General features: G+C 35.3%; 1 protein-coding gene across 7 annotated transcripts in view; it reads right to left on the bottom strand.

Annotated features, from left to right (window-relative positions):
* LOC123394027 (probable ubiquitin carboxyl-terminal hydrolase FAF-X) overlaps positions 1–26230 on the bottom strand; it is a 156075-nt gene that overhangs the window by 99644 nt on the left and 30201 nt on the right. For 6 of the 7 annotated variants that reach the window (XM_045087484.1, XM_045087485.1, XM_045087482.1 and 3 more), the window contains 9 exons: positions 24563–24816; positions 16023–16168; positions 14506–14585; positions 12630–12742; positions 11065–11283; positions 4459–4574; positions 4023–4274; positions 3809–3947; positions 703–855 (listed from right to left, as the gene is read on the bottom strand). In XM_045087484.1, the coding sequence (XP_044943419.1) occupies positions 703–855; positions 3809–3947; positions 4023–4274; positions 4459–4574; positions 11065–11283; positions 12630–12742; positions 14506–14585; positions 16023–16168; positions 24563–24658 (1314 nt within the window). In that variant the 5' untranslated portion in view covers positions 24659–24816. Of the gene's footprint in view, positions 1–702; positions 856–3808; positions 3948–4022; positions 4275–4458; positions 4575–11064; positions 11284–12629; positions 12743–14505; positions 14586–16022; positions 16169–24562; positions 24817–26230 lie in introns of those variants that run through there. The other variant, XM_045087486.1, reaches the window with a different exon arrangement.

Genomic DNA, 26230 nt, shown 5'->3' with positions numbered 1-26230 from the left:
GAATTCAAATGAAAATTACAGATATTTCTAAATAAAATGAAGAGAAAATAAGGCAAAATAGTGGATTATCTCAAAACTGAATACTTAAGTACTCAATGATGGGAAGACTAAATATATATTTAGTTTTTCTTTGAAAAAGGTGGGCTGGGGGGCTCTGGGTGACTTAGTTGTTTAATAGTCAGCTTGGGTAATGATCCCAGAGTGCTGGGATCTAACCCTGCATCAGGCTCCCTGCTCAGCAGAAATCCTACTTTTCCTCTTCTATTCCCTTCTCCTTGGTTCCCTCTCTTGCTATGGCTCTCTCTGTCAAACAAATAAATAAAATCTTAAAAAAAAAAAAAAAAAGGGTGGGTTGGGCAAGACTTTGTAATCCTCCCAACTTGTTCATGAAAAAAAAAAATTCTTCTAACATTTGTTTCTTTATGACTTGCAAGAAAAAAAATCAAATTTAATTATTCTTGTATGTCTACATATAATATATGTAACTATTGTATAATTTATGATTTATACCTGCAAAGAGAGTCAAGATCAGGGTAACTTGTTTTTTTATTTAAAAATACTCAAAACAATTCTGTGTATATCAAGAGTTAAACTTTAAAAAAAGTCAAATAGTACAAATTCATATGCCAATACCTACTAGCTACTACAAAATATTAATTTTTAGTATTTTTCTTATAAAATAGCTATAATTAAATTTCTTACCTGTGCTGCCCAGATGTTATCAAGATCCTGTAATGTAAGAGCCTTTTCTTTAATCACAAAACGAAGAATCTTCTCTAGCTTTTCCACATACTGAGGCTGATGGAGACTATCTCGCAAGACTATGGATAAGATACTGTTCTGTTGTATCCATTCCTAAGTACAAAAATTTGTTTAAGCGGAAGCTAAGATTTGGGTGGGCAAAATTACAATTACAAGATAAATAAGCACAGAAATGTAAATGCACAACATGGTACTGATATTCAACACTGCTGTATGATGTACAGTGTATTCTTTTTTTAGAAGATTTTATTTATTTGAGACAGAGTGTGTGTTCAAGCATACGAGACCCGATACAGATTCTGGGAATCTGGAATTAGGACTTGAGCTGAAGGCATATGCTTAATTGAATGAACCCAAGAACCTGGGGGTACCCAGGAACCTCCAGAGAGTATTATTCTAACAGTTTTCACAACGGATAAAAATATTTTTCTTTAAAAAAAAAAAAAAGAAATCTATACAGGATGACAGATGTTAAATTTACTCTGGTAATTATCTGACAACACAGGTTTGAACTGTGTTGAGTCCATGTATGCACACTTATTTCTCCTTAGGATTTATTCAATTAACATTTTTCATGATTACTTTAGTGTAAGAATATATATTATGTAATACATATAAAAAATATTTGCTAACTTTTGCCATAAATAAAGTTTTTAGTAGTTAAGCTTTTGGTGTATCAAGTTGTATGAGGATTTTCAATTATGCAGGGCATTGTAGCAGAGCCCAGTAGGCTCAGATCGCTTAGTGTTTGACTTCTGCTCAAGTCACAGTCTCCAGGTCCTGGGATGGAGCTCACTTCACACTACTGGCTCAGCAGGGAGTCTGCTTTTTCCCCTTTCTCTCTCCCTGCTTATGCTCTCTGTCTCAAATAAGTAAGTAAGATGTAAAAAAAAAAAAAAGTCAACTGTATATGTAAATTAAGTCATTATCTGTATGTTTAAATTTATATAGTTACATATATCAATTACATCTCAAAAAGCTGAAAAAATACAAGTAAAAAATTAAAATATAGTTCAGATTTCTGAATAACGTTACTGGATTAAAACATGTTCACATGTTTTACATGTGAACATGTTTCACATGTTCACATTTACAAATTATAACACTCTAGTGTAATATGTTTATGTATTCCTTTTTTAAAAAATTTTATTTATTTATTTGACAGATGGAAATCACAAGTAGGCAGAGAAGCAGGCAGAGAGAAAGGAGGAAGCAGGCCTCCTGTGGAGCAGAGAGCCCAATGCGGGGCTCGATTCCTGGGATGATGACCTGAGCTAATGCAGAGGCTTTAACCCACTGAGCCACCCAGGCGCCCTGTTTATGTATTCTTTTAATGCAAAACTATACAACAGTTCACAGAATCCAATTTTGCACACGAAGTGCTCCCAGAAGTACTAAACTTAAAAATTATATCCCATAAAAAAATTATACTCCATATCATGTGCTTATTGTTGTTACCACAACATAAGTAAAGATAATTGTGCTTATTGTTTTTTTCTAAATGAAAAAGTATTACAATAAAGAACTGTAAAGAATTTAATTTTTCGGGCGCCTGGGTAGCTCAGCTGTGCAGCACCTGCCTTTGCCTCAGGTTATGATTCCAGAGTCATGGGATTCAGTCTCATATCAGGCTCCCTGCTGAGCGGAAAGCCTGCTTCTCCCTCTCCCACACCCATTGCTTGTGGTCCCTCTCTCTCTCGGTCAAATAAAAAAATAAAATCTTAAAAAATTTTTTTTCAGTTATTCACATATAGAAATTATCCCATAAAAATGCACCTCAGCATATTCCTCATACTATCTGTGAGAATAATCAGTGTTATATTTCCAGTCGGTCTTATACATTCTTTGGGGGAAAAAAGTCAATAGAAATGCCACAGCAATGATATACTGCTACAAAAGTTTGCCAATACTTTCATTTTCTGTACCTTTCCAGGGCTGGTAATAGTTCACAGACAAGGGGACATTTTAAGTAGTTAAATGCTTGCTGTTTCACAAAGTAGGTAAATGCCATACTTAAAACCTGACTCCTAACAGCGAATCAGAACCTGGGGTCAAGGATACATACTATTTCTCAATAACCAAGAAGCCTCCAACATCTTAGATATTTTGATCATTTTCACTGATTAAAAACAATTTTTTTTTAAACCAGGCTGTATGCCATTGTGAGCCCTGAACTCACACCCTGAGATTGAAAGTCACATGCTCTACTGACTGAGCTAGCCAGGTCCCCAATCATTTTCACTATTATACTTAGGACTTGCTTAAGATGGAGATCATTCTTCACACATTTATACCCAGTACTGGAGTACAATATATACTCAAAATATATTACCAAGCAAGTACCTTATAAGGCTACGGGACAGTACTCATTTCAACACTTAAACATATAAGTATCTATTTTAACTCTTCCGTTTCAATGCCAAAATGATAAACATAAATGATTCAAAAATTAACTTTTACAGATGCCTGGATGGCTCAGTTGGTTAAGCATCTGCCTTCAGATCAGGTCATGATCCGAGGGTCCTGGCATCAAGTTCCACATCAGGCTCCTTGCTCAGGAGGGAGCCTGCTTCTCCTTTGTCTACCACTCCCCTTGCATATGCTCTCTCTCTGACAAATAAATAAATAAAACCTTAAAAAAAATTAAATTTTAGAAAGAACGACAGAATGTTAAATCAGAGATTTTATTCTTTTAATTGTAAAGTCTCACTTCAGAACTTGACACCAAACTGAATTTCCATAACGCCAATTCATTCACTAACTTCCAGATCTACCCATTTAATCTACTGCATTTCAGCCAACCCAACAAACTATAATTGCATCATTAATACCTATATTCAACAATGGTAAACTTACCAAAGTAATAGGATAGGTTAATAGGAAGTGATAGGTTAACTTATTAACAAATCATTTCTTATTACCATTATAAAAAGTTTTAGGATTTAATAGTCATGAATCCATGTCTCAATTTCAGAATTACTTTCTGTCATTTCTAACACTGACTGGTGCTAATCTTACTCATAAAAGAAAAATCAAAGGGACTTACTGCCATTCGTTCAGCTGTCAGCCACTCTTCCTCCTCAGGATTACCATGCCGATGAGTATAATATGATACACTAGATATCACTTTGTTAATTTCATTCAATGCATTCATCTTTCCATTAAAAGAAGAAATCTGCAACAATCTACAAGAGAAATTCTGATTAAGCATCATTTTAAAAAGTCAAGCAAATAATTATTTAAAGAGGGAAGTATCTTACCTAAGTATCATTTTCAATCTGAAAATTTCTAAATTTTTTACAGTTTCTTCTTGTTCCGGAATTCTGGAAGCCAAATTCTTCAGAGATTTAATAATCATTGAAAGGGCATCATTTTTTGTTTCATTCTTTGCTTCCTTTTTCAGTTCTTCATCAGTTAAATTTTCTAAGAACTGTGGAACTATTTCTATAACTGGAAGAAAGTATTTTTTCACTGTATGTTGAGTGAGAAACTCATAGCATTGTCCAAACGGTCTGAAATAAGGAAAGCACAAAATTTCTGCTAATATCTATATTCTTGTAACATGTATTTTTAGTTTTAATACTTAGAAAATGTCATATTACTATTAAAATAAAAAAGACTAGAAAACTAACTTTTAATGATTTTCAATGCAATACAGTAAGTAGAATAAATACTGACTTTAAAAATATAACTTACTTAATAAGGGCTGCAATTATTTGAACACTCAGTGCTGATCCATTAACAAAACGATCATGCAAAATCTGGAACCCATTCAATGTGCCAAATTTATTGATCAGATCCACTAGCCAACCCTGCAACACAGTCAATGCCAAGAGTTAATTCTTTCCTATAATAAAAATTTTCTAAGTTACCTCTGGAATATATGTTTGAATAAGTTAGAAATAGGAAGCTCAATAAGATAACTGCATTAAATTATCTTTATAAAGAATAGATAAAAAAAGAAAAGATAATATTTGTGTTATATAGTCATTCATATATTTATGGAGACTTAAAATTTTTCCTGTTATGATTTGATCTCTGTATCCCTTCAATCAGAAGCAGCACAGGATCCAATGACAGAGTAGCCCCTAGGAGCACGGCTATTATTTATTCATGTCCCATATATTTAAACAAAAATTAAGCAAAGATTGTATAGCCAGCTAAAAACATTTTTATATGTAAGAATGTAAAAAAAAAAAAAAAGGTATGTACATATAAAAATCTATTGTAATGATACAAATGCACAAGAAAGATCATTAAGGGGCACTGGGGTGGCTCAATCAGTTAAGCAGTTCCCTACAGATTGGGTCATGATCTCTGGGTCTTTGGATGGAGTTCCAAATCAGTCTCCCTGCTCAGTGGGGAGCCTGCTTCTTCTTCTACGACTCCTCCCTACTGCTTGTGCTCTCTCTTGCTCTCCTCAAGGAAATTAAAAACAAAACAAAACAAAACAAAACACAAAAACCTCATTAAATCTAAAAAGCTGAGTTTTAGCAGAAAACAAACAAAACCCCAAATAGGAAAGAGGCATTTCTACCCCCAGAGGCAGAAATAAGTTCTACATTTAAAAACAGGCAAAAAAATTATCCAGGGGTGCCTGGGAAATGCAAAGTCTAACTCTTGACCTCAGCTCAGATCTTGATCTTGGGGTTGTGATTTCGAGCCCGTTGTTGGGCTCCATGCTGGGAGTAGAGCCACTTAAAACAAACAAAACAAGAAAACAAAACAAAAAATTATTTAAGACACATGGAAAACGCTAAATAATAGAAAACTGTTTTAAGAATACATCTGTGTACACTAATGCTAAATTTGATACAGGAACCTAAAATAAAATTTAAAATCTCCAGTAAATCAATTACTTAATTTCTGAATAAATTCAGTATACTACAGAGTGCCTGAGTGACTCAGTCAGTGATGCATCTACCTTTGGCACAGGTCACGATCCCAGAGTGTTGGGATTGAGTCCTGCATCTGGCTCCCTGGTCAGTGGAGAGTCTGCTTCTCCCTCTCCCTCTGATGCTTCCCCTGCTTGTGTTCTCTCTCAAATACATAAAATATCAAAAAAAATAAAAATAAATTCAGTATACTCTATTCCCACCTTTGTATTTGGTTTAGAAGGTTAAATTGAGGTGTGGCATCAATTAGTTGTAAGATTAGAAAGCTTCAAAGTCATACTGTTATGAAATAACTTTATTTCCAGGATTTCTGGAAAACAGTCCACAATTTATAGCAACCAAACACTGAATCAAAAACAATCACATTCAGAAGTTAGGCAATTTCATCGTGTTTTTACTCATCCATGCCTACTTTTCCAGAGCAGCAAAGTTTAGGATCCTCAAGTCCCTTACAGAAACTGAAGAGAGCAAACAGAACTAACTCTGCAACTAATAACCTAATTGTGAGCAGCCTAACAGATTGGTTTGTGTCACTATTTTGGATGCCAGAAAAATCAAAAGTGGCTTGGAACTGAGACTAGGGGAATTCCATTGCAATGAGCAGGCACAGTTCATGCAAATGTCTATCAAGTCTCCTAAAGCAAATTACTGATTGAGAAATACAATAGCATTCCTTGGGGTGCCTGGTGGCTCGGCTGTTGAGGATCTGCCTTCGGCTCAGGTTATGATCCCAAAGTCATGGGACTGAGCCCAGTGCTGGGCTCCCTGCTCAGGAGGAAATCTGCTTCTCCCTCTTCCTGGTGCTCCCACTAATTGTGCTCTCCCACTCCATCAAATGGAAAACAGAAACAAAAACAAACAAAACAAAAAAAGCCCTAAAACACAGAGTGAACAGATATATTCCTATGGGAATGAAAACATGTCAGTACAAAAAAAAAAAAAAATCGACTGAATCAAGTCAGTAAGGAAGGAAATAATATACAAAAGAACTATAAGATATATGGAAAAAAAAAGAACAAAACGGCACAAAAATACATCCTTCCTTATCAGTATAACACTGAACATAAGAAGATTAAACTTAAACATATATACAGATAAACAGAATGGATAAAAAACCAGGATCCAGGGGGCGTCTGGGTGACTTAAGTCAGTTAAGAGTCTACTCTTGATTTTGGCTCAGGTCACGAGCCCTGTACTGGGCTCCCTGCTCAGTGGGGAGTCTGCCGGAGATTCTTTATGCCCCTCTGGCCCTCCCTCTACTTGCACCTCTCTAAAAAAAAAAAAAAAAAAAGAAGAAGAAACCAGGATCCAATGACTAAAAGAGTCTATTTACTTATTTATTTAAGGATTTTACTTATTGGGGTGCCTTAGTGGCTGAATTAGTTAGGCGTCTGACTTCAACTCAGGTTATGGTATTAGGTTGCTGGGATCATACCCAGCACCAGGCTCGCTTCCCAGTGAGGAGTCTGCTTCTCCCTTCCTCTGGCTGCCACTTGCCTCACTCATGCTCTGTTAAGTGCTCTCTCAAATAAATAACATCCTTTTTAAAATTCTTTTTTAAGTTTCATTTGAGAGACAGAGAGCATGTGCCAAGAGAACAAAAACAGGGGGAGTGACACAGGGAGAGGGAGCAGCAGCCCCCCCGTGGGACAGGGAACCCGACTCATACACCGGGTAGGCTCTGTGATCATGACCAGAGCCCAAGGCAGCTGCTTAACCAAATGAGCCACCCAGTCGTCCCTGATAGAGTCACTTTAGTTCTAAGGATATGTATAGCTTAAAAAAAAAAGATGGAAAAATATATTTCATGCAGACAGTAACCAAAACAGAAATGGAATGGCTATCAAACAAATGGACTGTTAAGTCAAAAACTGTGGTAAGAGACAAGACATGGAATGACAGGTCAATTCACCAAGAAGATGTAACAAGCTTAAGAGTCACCTTCAGAGTTTTTAAATATATGAAGCAACTACTGACAAATTGGACAAACAGTTCTAGAATACTACTTGGAGACAATACTGCATTTCAAATAACAGAACTAAAGAGAAGAAAATAAGCAAATATTTTTGTCTTACAAAACATTACAGAACAATCAACCTTTCAGACATACAGAACACTATACCCAAAAAGGGCAGAATACATATTCTTTCTAAGTGCACATGAACTACTCTGCAGAAGGAAGTCTTAAAAAGAGAAAAATTAGGGGTGCCTGGGTGGCTCAGAGGGTTAAAGCCTCTGCCTTCGGCTCAGGTCATGATCTCAGAGTCCTGGGATCGATCCCTGCATGGGGCTCTCTGCTAGGCAGGGAGCCTGCTTCCTCCTCTTTCTCTGCCTGCTTGTCATCTCTGTCTGTCAAATAAATAAATAAAATCTTAAGAAAAAAAAAAAAGTAAAATTAGGTGTGCCTGGGTGGCTAAGTTGGTTAACTGGCTGCCTTTGGGTCAGGTGATGATCCTGGGGTCCAGGGATTCAGCCCCATGTGCATCCAGCTCCCTGCTTATTGGGGAGTCTGGTTGTCCTTCTCCCTTTGATTCTTTGCCCCTCCCCTGCTCATGCACTGACCTCTCTCAAGCAAATAAGCAAAATTAAAAAAAAAAAAGAAGTACATCACAGAAAGCATCTTTTCAGATTACAATAGAATTAGAAATCAGTAACAGAAGAAAATCTGGAAAGTCCATAAATATGAAGAAATAAAACAACATATTCATAACCAATTGATCAAAGGAAGAATCTGTACCACAAGGAAAATTTATAGTTTTAAATGTTAAAACAAAAACAAAAACAGACTTCAAGTCAACAATGTTAACATTTCACTAAAAGAAACTAGAAAAAGAATATCTAACTAAATCCAAAACTAGCACAAGGAAACATCAGACTAGAGATAAAAAAAATACAGAATACAAAAACAGAAAGAGGAAAAAGAAAAAAAATCAACAAAACCAAAAGTTCTTTCCTGAAGAAAACAAAAACAAAAAAACAACAACAATTAGAAAAAATCTCACCAAAATCAGAAATGAGAGAACTTTATTATAGCATTCAAAAAATAAAAAAAATTAAAAAGTCCTATAAGTAATTGTATTCAAAGTATTATGAATTAGTGCCAACAAATTGGATAAATAAGGTGGACAAATTTCTAGAGCACACAACTTCTACCACAACTGAGCAAGAAGAACAGAATCTAAACAGGCTTAAAATTTAATGAGACTGAATCACCAATTAAAAACTTTCCAACAAAGAAAAATGAGGGACCAAATGGCTTCATTAGAAAACTGCAACAAGCACTTAAAAAGAAGAGTTAACACCAATCTCAAGTTTTTCCAAAAGAGTGAAGGAAGGAACATATCCAAACTCAATTTAAGAGATGAGGACTACTCTGATACCAGAGCCACACAATGTTGTCGCAGAATAATACAGAATGAACACTGATATAAAACCCCTCAATAAGGTATTAGCAACATGAACAAATGGGGCGTTTCTTCCTGGAATAAAAAGATGTCCTGATACACAAAATCAATCAATGTAACACACACATTACTAGAATCAAAGAAAGAAAAAACCAAAAAACCACATCATCTCAATTCATGCTGAAAAAGGGCCAGGCAAAACTCAACAACCTAAAATGATAAAAATGAACAAACTAAGAACAAAAGAAAATTGCTTCAAATTAACAAAGGCCACATATGAAAAACCGGTATCAATCTCAATGATGAAATACTGAAACCTTTCCAAGATTAGGAATAAAGTAAGGATGCTTAGCTTAACCAAACCTAAACAGCTGTAGGTACTAAAGGTACCAAAGGCTAGCCATGGAACTTCGGCATGACACAGAAATGAATGGCATCCAAAGTGGTAATAAAATAGTCAAATTATACATGTATGTACACATTTCACATAACTTTACAGGGATTCTGTGCTGTTATTTTTTGAATTCTATTTATGTATGTGTACACTGACACACACTAAAGCTATGTTCTGCTTTCTGCTTCTACTGCTGGTAACTTTTGCAATGTGTTCAAAAATGAATCAAAATGAATATAATCAGTCTTTGAGACATTAAAAACTCACTATGGACACCTGGAAAGCTCAGATGCTTAAGTGTCTGCCTTTGGCTCAGGTCATAGTCTGAGGGTCCTGGGATAAAGTCCCACATCAGACTCCCAGGTTGGCGGGAAGCCTGCTTCTCCCTCACTCTACTCCCCCTGCTTGATCTTTTTCACTCTCTCTCAAATAAATAAAATCGTAAAAAAAAAATGCCTATCAAGCTACAAATGATGACATACACGTTGAAAAAAACAAAAACAAAAACCTCACTAAAATGACATGTAAAACAATAGGACACTAAAATGAACACATACAAAACAGGGAGCTTTCTTTATATCCTGGTCTGCTAATTCAGTGCTTTTGGCTAATTTCTTAGCTGTACTGATACATCATTAGCTTTTTAAAATTTTCTACTGAACTTCCTTGAAATTAATAACAATTTGGGCAGCCTGTATCTTCTCTGGGCAAAATGAATATAGACTGAAAGATTACCTACATGACCTAAAACTCAGATACTAATCAACACTAAGATTTCCTCTTAAGAAATCAAAGTATTTTTAAGAAATAATCTAATGAGGGGCACGTAGGCGGCTCAGTCAGTTAAGCATCTGCCTTAGGCTCAGATCATGATCTCTAGGTCCTGCAATCATGTTCCAGTACTTCCCTGCTCTGCAGAGTCGGCTTCTCCTTCTTCCCCTGCTCTCTCTCTCTCACAAATGAGTAAATAAAATATTACTAGAAAATGCCTTAGGCTATCTCACAAAATAGTAAAAATTTTAAAAATCTGTTTATGGGGTGCCTGGGTGGCTTAGTCAGTTAAGTGTCTTTCATTCAGCTCGGGTCACAATCTCAAGATCCTGGATTTAAGCCCCATATGGGGCTGGCTGGTCAGCAGGGAGTCTATGTCTTCCTTTCCGTCTCCCCCTGCTTGTGCTCTCTCTCTCTCCCCCCAAATAAAATCCTAAAAAAAAAAAAAAAAAGTTTAAATGGCCTGTCATAAATGTATATTTTTGCTATTAAATATACATGTAGGTGCAAAGTACAGTCCACGCTCTTGATATAAAACAGTTATATTTTCTAAAGTAATTTCTAACACTGAACAAGCAAATGCTATCTTGCTACTAGCAGAAAAATAACATAAAGTTCCAATATAACCATATTCATCAACTGATCAACACATAATAGCTTTGTGCTGCTGGCCCCTTATATGATGTTAACGAATCACTATATATATTAAATAATGTGTATTTTAAACAAACCCACATAAAACAAAGTTATATACTGATCGTTATGTTAAAGAAAGGTTCATGACACTAAAATTTTGTAACAAACACAAAATAGTACTTGATTTTGAAAAACAACACACTTTCGGTGATCGAGGATCTGAGGAACGAGCAAATAGTTCATCTTCAGGCAACTGAGTGTTTGTAGAAACTGATTCACATGGACGTGTACCATTGTAGATATGGAATTTGCAATGAGGATTTAAGGCCACAGCAAGAAGATCTAGAAGTGGAAACCAGTCCTGGGACAACTTGGCCACACAAAGCTCCACTAGACGATGAGTATTGTTAATAATACACCTCTGTTATATGAAAAGGGACAAGGAAAAGAGAAGTATTTAAAAGAGGGAACACTGTAATTTCAAGCACAGAAACACTCTAATCTTGTTAATAATGGTGTCTTTCCATTTTTCTATACAGGTCATCTGAATTCTGCTTAACTTCACAAATATTATCATCAAACTCATTTATCAGTAAAAATAAAATTAATAATTAGTTTACTTCATATTTACATTGAACTTAATTTCAAAAGTGATGTGGGAAAGGTTGCAGATGAAGTAGGCACCACTGGTTATCTTTCTATTCTGTGTCCACAGAGCAGACATGCAAATTATCATTTTTTCCTTTGGAATCTGTACTCTAGAGGCACTAATTCCATAAACCTAAATGTTCAAACTCCTGTCAATTATCCAAGATTAGGAGACCTGGATTTAAGTATCAATTCAAAAGTCAGATAATCTCCCAAATGTCTACCTCTAACACTAAAAAGTTACATGTCAGATCAAAAAGTGTTAGGATCTATACCCTATTCATTTGTGGGGAATTGTCCTAGTTATATTTTCTAGGTTGAAGTCCACAGAACAATGCTGTTTGCTTTGTAACTCTTCATTTCAGTTCTTTATTATACATAAGACCAAGCTTTAAAGTTCAATTATTCAAGTAAGATGTATATTTTTTTACTTTCAAAATCTCTGGTTACAAGAATCTATGAATCTAAGAATCAGTAGCAGCTTGAACTATCTTGCATCTGTTTGTGTTGTCCTAGACTCAAGCTATTTCTTGACAGTAGTCAGATTTCCTGCAGCCATTTAGTTGAAGACACCATAATTTTAGAATACTTCAGATTTTGACTTTCCTAATTATGAAAAGCTGTAGTTTGAATTCATATCCAAAACTTATGGGATTAATGGTTTGTGGTTTAAATTTTCAAGCTTGTAAGATTTAAATTTTCAAGCTTGTAATATTCCTTGCTTTTCATTTCTGCATTATGAATTTATTTATCAGAAACATCTATACTAAAGTTAAATCCTTTAGTATCCTAATTATATTGGGAGTCCTCTATTTGCCATCTTGGGTATTTTTCTTTCTTAAAGTTATGAAAAATAGTGTACTCTTACAATCAACAATATGGTACATTTGATGAAATGTGTGATGTGCATAGTCACAGGCACTCAGGATTCTAGGACACACATTAAACCAAGGTTTCAGGACTCAAATATCTCAAATTCATTCTAAAAGACCAAGACTGTTCTAAAAAAACCTTCAATTGCATCAAATATGTATCATCAGACTTAATATATTATTACCATAATATTTTCCAAAAATAAATCCGTACTCATCACCAAGTAAATAGGAGTCTCTAACTTACATGAATTTCAAATTTCCAGCCACTCACTGCCTCATCCATAAGAATTTTAGTGAAAGAGACTGTTAACCCATCTCGAAAAAAACGCTGACATGCTTCACTTTTAATATCAAGACCTAAGAATAGATTAAAAAGAATTATAATAAATTTTGCATAAAGAAAACATTTCCCTGACCAATTCTATCATTTTGGATAATAAAACTGAAATTGCTGCAGGATATGTTACTAGATTTTAAGCAAAAAAGTTGCTGGGTAAAAAGTGAATGAAGGCATTTCACAGCACTAAATTCACTGAAAATACAGTTCGAATCATAAAAAAAATAACCATTTTAAATTTTCGTTGGCTGTGAATTTTTTAACAATAAATTTAAAATATGAACTCTGTCTAGTCTTCACAATTAGTCCTTTCATCATTTTTCATTATCTATACATTCTTACCTCTTTGAAGAAAAGCTATACACTCAGAGCCAAAAAGAAAACTTCTAACACTTCATAAGAACTCAGAAATACTAAATTTACACAGTGTAGTTTGGTTTAGATCATATATATGTTGACAGAATATTTAAACCCAGGACTGCTCTTACAAAAAACGCTAAACAAAAGAAATTTGAATCTTGAGAAATATGTTACCTGATAAAATATTTTTGTAATTTGCAGGATTAAAAGCATTCTTTAAATGACTGTTGGATAATTGTTAGTTAATTAAATTATTAACACTGACAAAAACACAACACTGACTATATTAATGGACATTACAGATACCAAAGATGTTAAAAAATCTGCCTACTAAATAATCCGGAAAATAAAATGGAATTGCCCTTTCATTTTAGCCTTCTGAGCCTTAAGCAACAGAAAATTTACAAAAATTAGCCATTTCCTACAGGAATTCAGCTGCATCTAATACTGGGTAGAACAAAGTCATCAAAAAGTTTAATATTAAAAATGTTTAATATTAAATATTAAAAATAAAAACACAAAATGTTTTTGTTTGAGCAGCAATGAAAAATACCAGATTATCAGCTGCCTCTAAAAAAAGGGACCATATTTATTTAAGACATTAAAAAAAAATTATGTAAATCTTTAAAAAGCCAAAATGCAATCTTGACATTTTGTTACAAAGATATAATGTGGGCGCCTGGGTGGCTCAGTGGGTTAAAGCCTTTGCCTTTGGCTTAGGTCATGATCCCAGGGTCCTGGGATAGAGCTCCACATCGGGCTCTCTGCTTAGTAGGGAGCCTGCTTCCTCCTCTCTCTCTGCCTGCCTCTCTGCCTGCCTGTGATCTCTGTCTGTCAAATACATAAATAAAATCTTAAAAAAAAAAAAAAAAAGATATAATGTAATAGCAATTTTCAAAAAAACATTAAGACTGGTCTATCTTTTGGTTCATTGGCTAATCATTAATAGTCATTCCAATGGCAAGTTTAAATAATCTTTACTGAAATTACTTGCTAATTAACATATGCTTACATGCAAAAAAGATCAACTGGTAAATCTGGATTTGTATGGCCATTTAGTATTTTTAAATTGTAAAATTGTAAAATTCTACAGAATTTTAAAAAACTATTAAACTTAAGAAATCATTTTAAACTTTAAATTAATAGCTCCTTCAAAAATATACAAACCAATAGGTCCTGCTCTCACAAATACTAACATATATGTAAAGTTCTGCATTAAATTTTAACAGACGTACTTAAAGTTTATCCGAAGGGATTTCTGAACCTTTGATCTAACAGAATCTTTTCCTAACAGAAAGTTTAGTGAGACAGTGTGGTCTAAGAAAAAACTAGAAAAAACTAACTTTATAAAAACAAAGCCTTTAAGAACAACATGCAAGTATCTACTAGCATTTATTATGGAAAACACAGTAACATCACTCACCTTTCTTACTAAGATCAATAGCAGCTTCTAAAAGCACTTCCAATTCCCCTTTTGGCAAAACTGGAACCACCCACCGAGGCCTAAAATTATTGTAAAATTTAAAAATGCTGTTATTATTTGAGCATGAATGCAATACTATAAATAACTTACCTACGAAATTAATTTTACTATGAGTAAGTGAAAAAACCCTGACTATATTATACATTTACCATAAAATGAAAGAAGAGCTTGGCAAATTATTTGCTTTGTGAAACTAAGAATGAAATACTGTTTCTACACACACAGACTTTTTTTTTTAAAGCACTGCTTAAGCAGAGATATACCAATGAAGGAGAATTCAATAAATAACTTTCATAGGCCCCTACAACTAAAAATAATCACTTATCAATTAAATAAACACTTGTTAAGTCAGTAGGAAAAAATATTCTTTTGAGATCCTGGTATCAGTACTATTTCTTTGAATATTCTTCACAAAGACAAGTAACGAGACAAATGGCTTATTTCTCCTTCAATTCAACAGAACATATACCAAGTTCTCTTGGAATCACATGACTTGAAGAATCTCTAAGCCTCTGTATTATTCTAAGTACACTCCCTACATCAAAAGCAAAGCAAATGCCACCATACCCAGGCTAAGATCTTCCCTAGTACAATAAAAAGCTCAGTGCTTAAAGAATATATTCCAATTGAGTAATCCACTACTTCACAGAAAGAACTGTATTCCACCTTTACAGAAAGACAACAAAAGATACCTTTTACAAGAAAATCTATTAGATGTAAACTGATACTTTCTAGTGTTTTAGTTATAAGTTATGGAAAAGCTGTCTTTTTAAAATTTCCCTGTCACTAAAGATTTAATATAGCTTAGTCCTCCAGTCCTAATTTTTTTTTTAAAGATTTTATTTATTTATTTGACAGATGGAAATCACAAGTAGGCAGAGAAGCCAGCAGAGAGAGAAGAGAGAGGAGGAAGCAGGCTCCCCGCTGAGCGAAGAGCCTGATTCGGGACTCGATCCCAGGACCCCGGGGATCATGACCCGAGCCGAAGGCAGAGGCCTTAACCCACTGAGCCACCTAGGCACCCCTCCAGTCCTAATTATAAGCACACTTTAATAAATATCAAAAACTACCAAACTACAATCTTTTACAATATGTTATTAAAAATGGACAAGCTAGCAGTCAATATACCAAAAAGAAATGACACACAAAAGAAACTCCCTACCTATAGTTCTAGGAATGAAACACATCCATTAGGATGACAAAACATCATTAATTTAAAATCTTTATTCATATTATCTTTCAATTTTTAAAGATTCATTCCAATGCCTGCATTAAAAATGAGTTACAAAGTATCTGACAATATCTTAAGTATTACAGCAATTAAGAAAATGGCAAAATTACTATTCTTACAATCCACTCCTTTTCTCATTCTTTAGCAGTGGCAATGCTGATTTAAAAAAAAAAATCTGCTTTTTAGTTTACTAGCTCCATTAAAAAAAAAAATCAAAACAATTCACCTATTGATCATGTCATCCAACTTTGCCAAATCAGTATGTGGAAATGCAGGTTCTTCGTCTTCATGCTGTGGTGGAGCATCACCTTGACCTTGTTCATCTGGGGGAGTTGTTGGGGAATTCTCGTTGGAGGAGTCAGCTGATGAGGTCTTAAAAATTAAATACTCCAGATTTAAATTCTAGTGACGTATACATACATACACACACACATATATAAAACATTTAACAATTTAGTATCAATGTATATTTAGTGAAAACATTATACTTTAAAATCTTCCATATAGGTCTATAAATATTTAATGAAGTTGGATCACATTTCTCATCCTACATTTACTTTATTTCAAAAATTTAAGGCTTAAAGAGTAAGAACATTTGATAAATTAATTAATGAGTACAGAGAACTGCAAGAACTGAATAGGTAATAATGAGAGAATGTTAGTTTTTATAATGGATACTGCTACTAAAACACAGTTGTAATGAACTTTCTTAACTATGTATCTTTGTGGAAATGTCAGTGTAACTTCTGAGGTAAAGCCACAAACGTTATCAAAACATTTGTCTTCCTCTCTGTTAGAACAAGCTTTCTGAGAAAGTGACCTGAAGACACTTAAGCAGTCCTCTGTAGAGGTCTATGTGCTGAAAAACTGAGGCATCTAATCAAAAGTCATGTGGAGTGAACCACTGTGCAAATGATTCCCCTACCCTAGTCAAGGTTTCAGAAATCTGCAACACTAGTGAAGATACTGACAACAAAAGTCAGAAATGACTCAGGTAAGCCATTCCCAAATTCTCAAGGCACATAAACCAGAAAAGACAAATATCCCAAATACATAAGCATTTATATTAAAAGGACTGAAAACACAACTGAAAACCAAGACAAACATATAACATAGCCATAAGCTATGTGAAATAAAGATGCTTAAAGAGATGAATAGAAAAGAGAAGATAGTAGGGGTACCTGGGTGGCTGAGTCAGTTAAGCACTTGGCCTCCGCTCAGGTCATGATCCCAGGGTCTACCTCTCCCACTGCCCACTTGCTCTCTAAATAAATAAATAAAATCTCCCTCTCCACTGTCCCTTCCCACTGCCCACTTGCTCTCTTAAAAAAAAAAAAAAAAAAAAAAGAGAGAGGGAGAAGTAAGAGGATAAGAGGAGACTTCTGATATCTGGTTCAGAATATAAAATCTGGGAGTTGTCACTCCTTCCTAAGAAGTAATAAACTGAATCAACAACTTTTCACAGATCTAATGGAGAATTAATGTCACATGGCAAACTGCTGCCCACAAAAATCAGAAGAGAGATCAGAGGAACAGAGATATTCAAAAATTACCACGAGAAAAAACCTCCAGACAAATAAGGAACAAGACAGAAAAACCTAAACTGTGCTTGATGAATTGCTTGGAAGCCGATGTGCCAACTCTGAGAGTTTAAAAGAATCAGAGGAACACTCATATTTTTGTGATTTTTACCTCCAGATCTTATCAAGTCAAGAGAGGATCATGGAAAATGCTCCTAATTTCCAGGAGGAGATGCAAGTAGCCTTTTTGAAATATGATACAGCACTCTGTTCTTCTTAATAAAGCCTACCCTCAAGAGAAGCTACTCTACCAGGTTCTAATCTAGGTTTTTATAAGAACCAAACCAGAAGAATGGAAATAGGAAACTCTAGCCTGTAGAGACTTCTGTGTGAAGGAGTTAAATATTCAATTCCAGTCCTCTCTAGGCATCCTCCCCCTCCACACTTACACAATATGAAAGGTTTATTTACAGCAATTGCTTTTACTCAGTATATTATGTCCAAGTTTCCACAAAAACCCAAGACACAGTACATGAAAATCAACAAGAGTATGAAGAGACAGAGGAAATATGAAACTCTGATATGACCAGGATACTAAGTTATCCAACCAACATTTAAAATAACTACAACTGATAAATGGTAAGGACTCTAACAGAAAAAGCAGACATGAAAACAACAAATGGATCATGTAAGCAGAGAGACGAAATTCTAAGAAAGAAAAAAAAAGAAATGCTAGAGGTCAAAAACACTATACTATCAAAAAGTTGATTTTCTGGGTGGCTTTGATGGGTTCATTGGTAGGTAAGACATAGATGACAGAAATCTGTTAACATTAAACATATGTCAAGAGAAACTGCCAACACTAGAAAGCAAAAAGTTAAAAAAAAAAAGAGTACTCAAGTATTGTAGAACAACTGCACAAATGTAATATATACATAGTGAGGATACCAGATGGCAAGAGAGCCAGGAATATAGTATTTGAAAATGAGAATTTCCCTAAATTAGTGTAAGGCACCAAGCATGGACCAGAAAACTCAGAAAATGCCAAGTAGAGGAAGGTACACCTAAGCATATGATATTCAAACTGCAGAAATTAAGTGCTAAAAACAAATCCTCCAAGAAACCATGGAGGGGGAAAGAACATCTTATGTACCTCTAACAAAGGACCAAGGATAAGAACAAAATTGGACATGCCCTCAGAAACAAAGCAAAAAGAAGAAAAAAAAAGTGCAATGTATGCTCATGGATTGAAGAACAAATAATATTAAAATGTCGATACTACCCAATCTACACATTTAATGCAATCCCTATCAAAATATCAAGAGCAGGGGTGCCCAGGCGGCTCAGTGGGTTAAAGCCTCTGCTTTCGCCTCAGGTCGTATCCCAGGGTCCTGGGAAGGAGCCCTGTATCAGGCTCTCTGCTCAGCGGGGAGCCTGCTTTCTCTTCCTCTCTCTTTGCCTGCCTCTCTGCCTACCTGTGATCTGTCAAATAAAATCTTTAAAAAAAAAAAAATCAAGAGCATTTTCCACAGAGTTAGAACAAATAATTCTAAAATTTGTAATGGGACCATGTAAGCCACTGAATAAGCAGAGCAACCTTGAAAAAGAAAAGCAAATCTGGAAGCATCCTAATTTTGGATTTCTAGCTGTGTGAAAAAGCTGTAGTCATCAAGACAGCATGGTACTGGTGCAAAAACAGATACATTGATCAATGGAACAGAACAGAAAACCCAGAAATGAACCCACAACTATAAGGTCAACTAATCTTCAACAAAATAGGAAAGAATATCCAGTGGGGAAAAAAGTGTCTTCAATAATGGTTTTAGGAGGGACGCCTGGGTGGTTCAGTGGGTTGAAGCCTCTGGCTTCTGCTCAGGTCATGATCCCAGGGTCCTGGGATAGAGCCCCCCATCTGGCTCTCTGCTCAGTGGGGAGCCTGCTTGTTCCTCTATCTCTGCCCACTTATGATCTCTGTCTAATAAATAAATAATGGTGTTGGGAAAACCAATAGCAACATGAAGAATAAAAAATCTGGACTACATTCTTACACCATACACAAAATTAAATTTCAGAATAGACGAAAGACCTAAATGTGAAACAGGAAACCATAAAAATGCAAAAGAACACAGGTAGAAACCTGGATTCTTACTAGATACGTCTCTGGACACAAGGGATACAAAAGCAAAAATGAACTACCGGGACTTCATCAAGATAAAAGGCTTTTGCACAGCAAAGGAATCAATAAGCAAAACTAAAAGGGAGCCTACAGAAAGAGAGAAGATATTTGCAAACGACACAGCTGATACATTTTTAGTACCTGAAATATATAAATAACTTCTAAAATTCAACAACCAAAATGCAATTCAGTTAAACAGTGGGTAAAAGACATTAATAGACACTTTTCCAAAGACGACATCCAGATTGCTAACAGACACATGAAAAGATGCTCAACACCATTCATCATCAGGGAAATAAAACTCAAAACCACGGTGAGATATCACCTAATACCTGTCAGAATGGCTAAAATTAAGGACACATGAAACAACAGGTGTTGGTGAGGATGTAGACAATGAATATTGGTGGGAATGCAAATTGGTACAGCCACTCTGGAAACAGTAATGAAGATTCCTCCAAAAGTTAAAAACAGAATAACCCTTTGAACCAGCAACTACACTAACAAGTATTTACTTAGTAAAGCAGAAGTTAAGATGGTGAATACTAGGGGGACTCTAAGTTTGCCTACAAAAATACGGATTCAAAGGGACATATGTACTCCAAAGTTTATGGAATCATTATCAGTAATAGCTAAACTAGGGAAAGAGCCCCACTGTCCACTAACCAATGAAAGGATAAAGATGTCTTCCATACATACAATGGAATATTAATTAGCCTTGAAAAAGGATGAAATCTGCCATTTGCAATGACATGGATGCAGCTAGAAAGTATAATGCCAAGTGAAGTAAGTACAAGACAAATACCATATAATTTGACTCATGTGGAATTTAAGAAACAAAACAGATGAACAAAGGAAAAATGAACAATATGAAAAACACACTCTTAAACTATAAGAGATTCTTAAGTTTAGAGAAAAAGGGTAAATGGAAAGGGTAAATGGAAAAAGGATAAATGGTAAATGGGGGATTGGCTAAATGGGTAACAGGTATTAATGAGGGTACCTGTGATAAGCACCTGGTATCATATGCAACTGATGAATCACTAAATTCTACTTCTAAAACCAATATTATACTGTGTTAGCTAGAATTTAAATAGACTGAAAACTTAAAAACAAACCAAACAAAATAAAAAATAAATTAAAAACAACAACAACACTCAAACAAAACACACAAAGATTGAATGGATCATGCGACGCATGGTGTCTCAGTAGATTAATCGGCTGCCTTCAGCTCAGGTCATGAGCCCAGCCAGGGTATTGGGATTGAGTCCCAGCATCAGGCTGTCTGCTCAGTGGGGAGTCGTCTTCTCCCTCAGTCTGCTTCTTCCCCTGCTTTGGAAGACAGTTTGGCAATTTCTTACAAAACTAAATATACACTAATATACAATCCAGCAATTGTAACCCTCGGTATTCATTCAAATGAGTTGAAAACATTTCCACAAAAAGACCTGCACGTGGATGAATATTTACTTTATTCATAACTGTCAAAAACTGGAAGCAACTGAGATGTCCTTCAGAAAGTGAAAAGATAAAATGTGGTACATCCAGACAATGGAATATTATTCAGTGATTAAAAACAACCAAAAACCAAAAAAGACACAAAAGCAACCAAAGCCATGACAAGACACAGAGGAACTTTAAGTACATAATATTAAGTGAAATAAGTAGTTATGAAAAATTTATATTCCATATGATTTCAAATATTTGACATTTTGGAAAAGGCAAAACTGGATAGGCAGGTAATTAGCTGCCAATGATTCAGGGGAGAAAAGAATGAAAAGGAAGAGCAAATTTTAGAGCAGGCAAAGTATTATATGATACCATAATGGTATATTTGTATCATTAAACACTTGTCAAATCCCAAGAATGTAAAAGGAGAATGTGAACCATAATATAAACTATGAAGTTTGAGTGATAACAACATGTCATTGTAGTTTTGTCAATTTAGCCAATACCACTCTGGTGGAAGAGGCTAACATATTAAGGGGTATTAGCAGGATGGTGGTGAAGGAGATACAGGAACCCTGTACTTTCTGCTCAATTCTGCTGTGAACCTAAAAAGCCTCTTTATATAGAAAAAAGTAGGGGTGCCTGGGTGGCTCAGTGGGTTAAAGCCTCTGCCTTCGGCTCAGGTCATAATCTCAGGGTCCTGAAATTGAGCCCTGCATCGGGCTCTCTGTTTGGCAGGGAGCCTGTTTTCCCCTCTCTCTCTGCCTGCCTCTCTGTGGACTTGTGATCTCTGTCTGTTAAATAAATAAATAAAATATAAAAAAAAAAAAAAAAGAAAAAAGTATCAGTGGACAATTTAAAAAGGCAGGGTTCAAGGCAATTTAAGAAAGACACACAATAGGGGCGTCTGGGTGGCTCAGTGGGTTAAAGCCTCCGCCTTCAGCTCGGGTCGTGATCCCAGGGTCCTGGGATCAAGCCCCGCATTGGGCTGTCCGCTCCGCGGAGAGCCTGCTTCCTCTCTCTCTCTCTCTCTGCGTACTTCTGATCTCTATCTGTCAAATAAATAAAATCTTAAAAAAAAGCAATAAAAATGAGTGCTTTAAAAAGAGTAAGAAAAGGCAATACACATAATAACCCTGTTCATTCCCCCAAGATAATGCTGCATTTATACAAATACATGACAGGCAAGATAGATTTTTTTTAAAAGATTTTATTTATTTATCAGAGAGGGGGTAGGAGAGAGTGAGCACAGGCAAACAGAATGGCAGGCAGAGGCAGAGGGAGAAGCAGGCTCCCCGCCGAGCAAGGAGCCCGATGTGGGACTCGATCCCAGGATCATGACCTGAGCCGAAGGCAGCTGCTTAACCAACTGAGCCACCCAGGCGTCCCAGGCAAGATAGATTTTTAACACAAGAATTATTAGTAGAGATTAAAGATATCTCTGCATAAAGATTAATGGGCCAACCATCCAACCTCAAGTCACTATTTTCAGTTTACATGCATCTTATAGGTTCAAAATATATCTCACTAAAATCGATGGAACAGGACCACTTAGCTGATGCAGTCAGCTGGGCATCCGACTCCTAATTTCAGCTCAAGGTCCTAGGATCAAGCCCTGTGTTGGGCTCTGCACTGGCCTAGGAATTGGCATGAAGATTCTCTCTCTCCCTCTGCCCCTACAGACACAAGTGCACAGGCACTCTTTCTCAAATAATCTTTAAAATTAAATTAAATTGATAAAACAAAAAAGTGAAATGGACAGGTCCACAATCCCAAGTAGTTCAACACACCTTTCAACCACTAGAAAACAAGCAAATTTAGAACAAAACAAAATGAAACAAGGCCATAGTGAACACCTGAAAAGCATAATAAGCAAACTGGAAATAACTGACATTAAATGTTACAGTAAAATAGACATATTTCTTCAAATTCTCATATATTCAAAATTAGTATATGCTGGACAACACATCAATCCTCAATAAATTCCAGAAGAGTGGCATCAAAGAATATACTCTCTAGCCACAAAAGTATTAAGCTGTAACTCAATAACAAAAAGGTTAACCAGAAAACCTCCAAATGCTTTAATGGGTAGCACTACATTTCTGAAAATATTCTTACATTAAATATCACAAATTTTAAAATGTGTTAAGCAAAAGACAGCGGATGTGAATGCATTAAAAGGTGTAGGACATAGTTTGGCAAAATTTATGATTTAAAATGCATGTTTTAGGAAATATAAAAACAAGGAAAAGCTAAACATTCATCTAAAGTTCTGTATCATGGAACTAGAAAATGAACATCAATAGAACACAAAGAAAGCAAAAGCAAAGAACTAATGAAGATTAAAGATTGGTTTAGTAAGTGTAAACAAAAAAACCAAAGCTAACTGCAAAATGTTACTTTGTGAAAAGAAACTAATCCCCCTAGAAAAACTGAGCAGGAAAAGAGTAAATATAAATTACCACTTTCAGAAACAAAGGATTAATGTTATGTATTTCTACAAATATTTCATTAATCATACACAAATTCTTTCAGAAAAAAGGAAAATTAACTCTTTCCATGTAGGCCAGCACTAAGCTTTGATACCAAAACCTGGGTTGGGCCCTTTATAAACACTGGTTTATTTACTGTCAATATAAAAATACAGAAACTGCTAATTCACAGATCTCTAACTCAGATGCCCTCAGGGACAGAAAGGTTATAATAAATAAGATAAGCCTTTGAGTTGTAAGGTCTTTGCAGTATAACTTTGACTTTTTTTGCTATTCTGAAGATAGGAAACAGAGAAACTGTGGTGATGAGAAGTATGTGCATGACTGAATTGCTACAGACTACTGATGCTGAGTGACAAGAGGGTATGGTGTGAATATGATTTCCCATCTAAAATTGGGGACAGTCAAGCAATTGTAACTAACTGCTGTAAAGTGGGAATTAGGTCTAATATGAAAAATCTGGAGAAGCCAAAAAACCAGATTTTTAATTGAAATACTCTGATTTTTAAGTTGTTGGCAAGGGAAAACATTTTAAACGCTGTCAACCAAACCAACCTGGGGGCAGCTGTGGCCCCTATACAACCATATATGTGGGAGAGTCGCACAATGGGGGCTCTGGCTGGTCTGGTCTGCCATTCACAAAGGCTGACAGCTGCTGCAAATACGGGTGGGGCATGTGTCCAGCATCATGGCTACCAAAGGCTGGAAGGACAGGGTCCTCAAATCTCTTACAGACCCAGGCTGTGGGTGGTTTATACATGCTATAATAAATGCAGCTTACAATACTAAAAAATAACTACCTACTTGCCTAATGAAAATAAGTATACAGAAACTAAGGCACAGATATTTTACTTAGCCATAGCGATAAGGTTAGTATGGTATAAAGAGCTGACTTAAATCTATGCTTATAATAAACTATTATAAAATAACTAAATTCTTTTGTCCTCAGTCTTCTATTAAAAAAATAAAAGGAACATTTTTAACCAGGTACGATAGGTTTCCTACAAGTCTCAGTGACTCTTGTTAAATATAACTTAAAATGACAATAAGCTTCCATAACTGTAAATTATTCAAGATATCTACATCATTGTTTATAACTAATGGCACCAAAAACAGTCTTAACATGACCTACCTGATTCTGTTGGAAGTGGGGCTGAGACTGTCCATCAGGAGCCTGGCCGTGGCTGTCATTCCCTCCTATTGGAGAGCCACGAGTTGTGGCTGTCATATTTGACACAGAACAGATCTTTGCTATTTTGTCTGCTTATGTAGTTGTTGGAACAGAAGAAATTATAGTCCACTTAAAGGAGATAAAGTACCAGCATATGTCAGCCTTAAAAATTTCCAATTCAAGGACAGACCATCTTGCACAGACCATCTCATAACCTAAAAGCAGAAGGAAAAAAGGGCATATTTGTTTTAAATATTAAAGAGACAATTAATCATTCAATTTTAATGTGTATGGTGGTAACATCATCACTCTCTATAGTCTTTAACAAATGGTTTTAACAGACAAGTGAAAATGTAAATTCTTATTAATACTGTTATTCAACCTACTAAATTCCTATTGTTACAGCAGTACTTATAACAAGAAAAGATAAAAAGTATAGTCTAAACATTATATATAGTACCCCAGAAAAAATATAAGGTTCTTAGTTGTCCTACTCATCTTACCAAAGAATCTAAAAATGCTTATCAATTGCTGCCTTAAAAATACTGTGAAAATGTCTATATATTCAAAAACAAGCAGCCGAGTACTTTGTTTAAAAAAGAGGGGGACTCCAAAGAATAGGCACATATATAAATGCATTCACAATCCCTCCATTTGTGACTGCCACAAGATAAGCACTGCATTTAAAACAAGTGCTGCCATATTAAGTATCTCCTCTACTTTTTGCCAACCATATAAACATGCTTTATATGAACTAGATGACTTTCAAAACTTAGGGAAGCCCCCTATTACCCTCTATTTGAGTTCTGTTGCTAGCAAAACTATTCAAATAATTTTTTCATTCAACTCAAAAAAGTGAGTTGTCAATTTCATTTCATTCACCACTATTTCAAGTTTATTCTCTTTTTTGTTTTGTTCTTTTACTGGGGCTCCTGATCCCAGTGTATATGTCTTTTGTCTCTAATCTTAGTTCTCTCAAGTTCTTTCTCGGTCTTTATTCTGAGCCTAAAAATATGCCTAAATCTCCCCTTATCAAAAGCCATTAATATCTGTCCTCCAGAAATTTCTTGAAAGACATTTATGGTCATTCCTTTTTCTTACTTGATTCATGTTCGAAATTGCTTTTGTAAGATGGACTTAAAAGAGGTCCAAAGATGGACTTGGAAATAAACCAATTCTCTAAGACTACATGCAAAGTTTTCTGCATAAGTGCTTTCTGTGGGGGAGGGTAAAAGGGATGATGGATGATCCAGGATCAAGACCCTGTTTATCCCTATATGACTCTGCAGGTTACAGATACTTTGTCACATTTGTTCTATGAATTAGAAATCTGAGACTCTAAGAGGCTAAATGGGTTGACCAAAGCACAGGTAAGGAAAGTATGCAAGTCTAGATACAATCCTTTCTTTTTGGAAAGGGGAGTGGTTGGGGAGGAGGGTATATTTTTCTACTTAAATTCTTCTTCATAAATTTTATTTTGCTTTGACTTCCTTTTGACATTTGAGATTATTTGAGCCAAAATATCTTAAAATTGTATTCCCCTGTCATCTTCTGTCTGCTCATTTTCCTCTACCTGGAGACACATAGTTAAGTAACCCACAAAAGTACTAAGTCATTTTCAACAAAAGG

The sequence above is a fragment of the Mustela putorius genome, unplaced genomic scaffold, assembly GCF_011764305.1.
Source record: "Mustela putorius furo isolate JIRA1106 unplaced genomic scaffold, ASM1176430v1.1 tig00001149_pilon_pilon_pilon, whole genome shotgun sequence".
Classification (NCBI taxonomy): Eukaryota; Metazoa; Chordata; class Mammalia; order Carnivora; family Mustelidae; genus Mustela; species Mustela putorius.
Note: the sequence above shows the minus strand (reverse complement) of the source record. Positions and strands in the feature narration are given on the sequence as shown.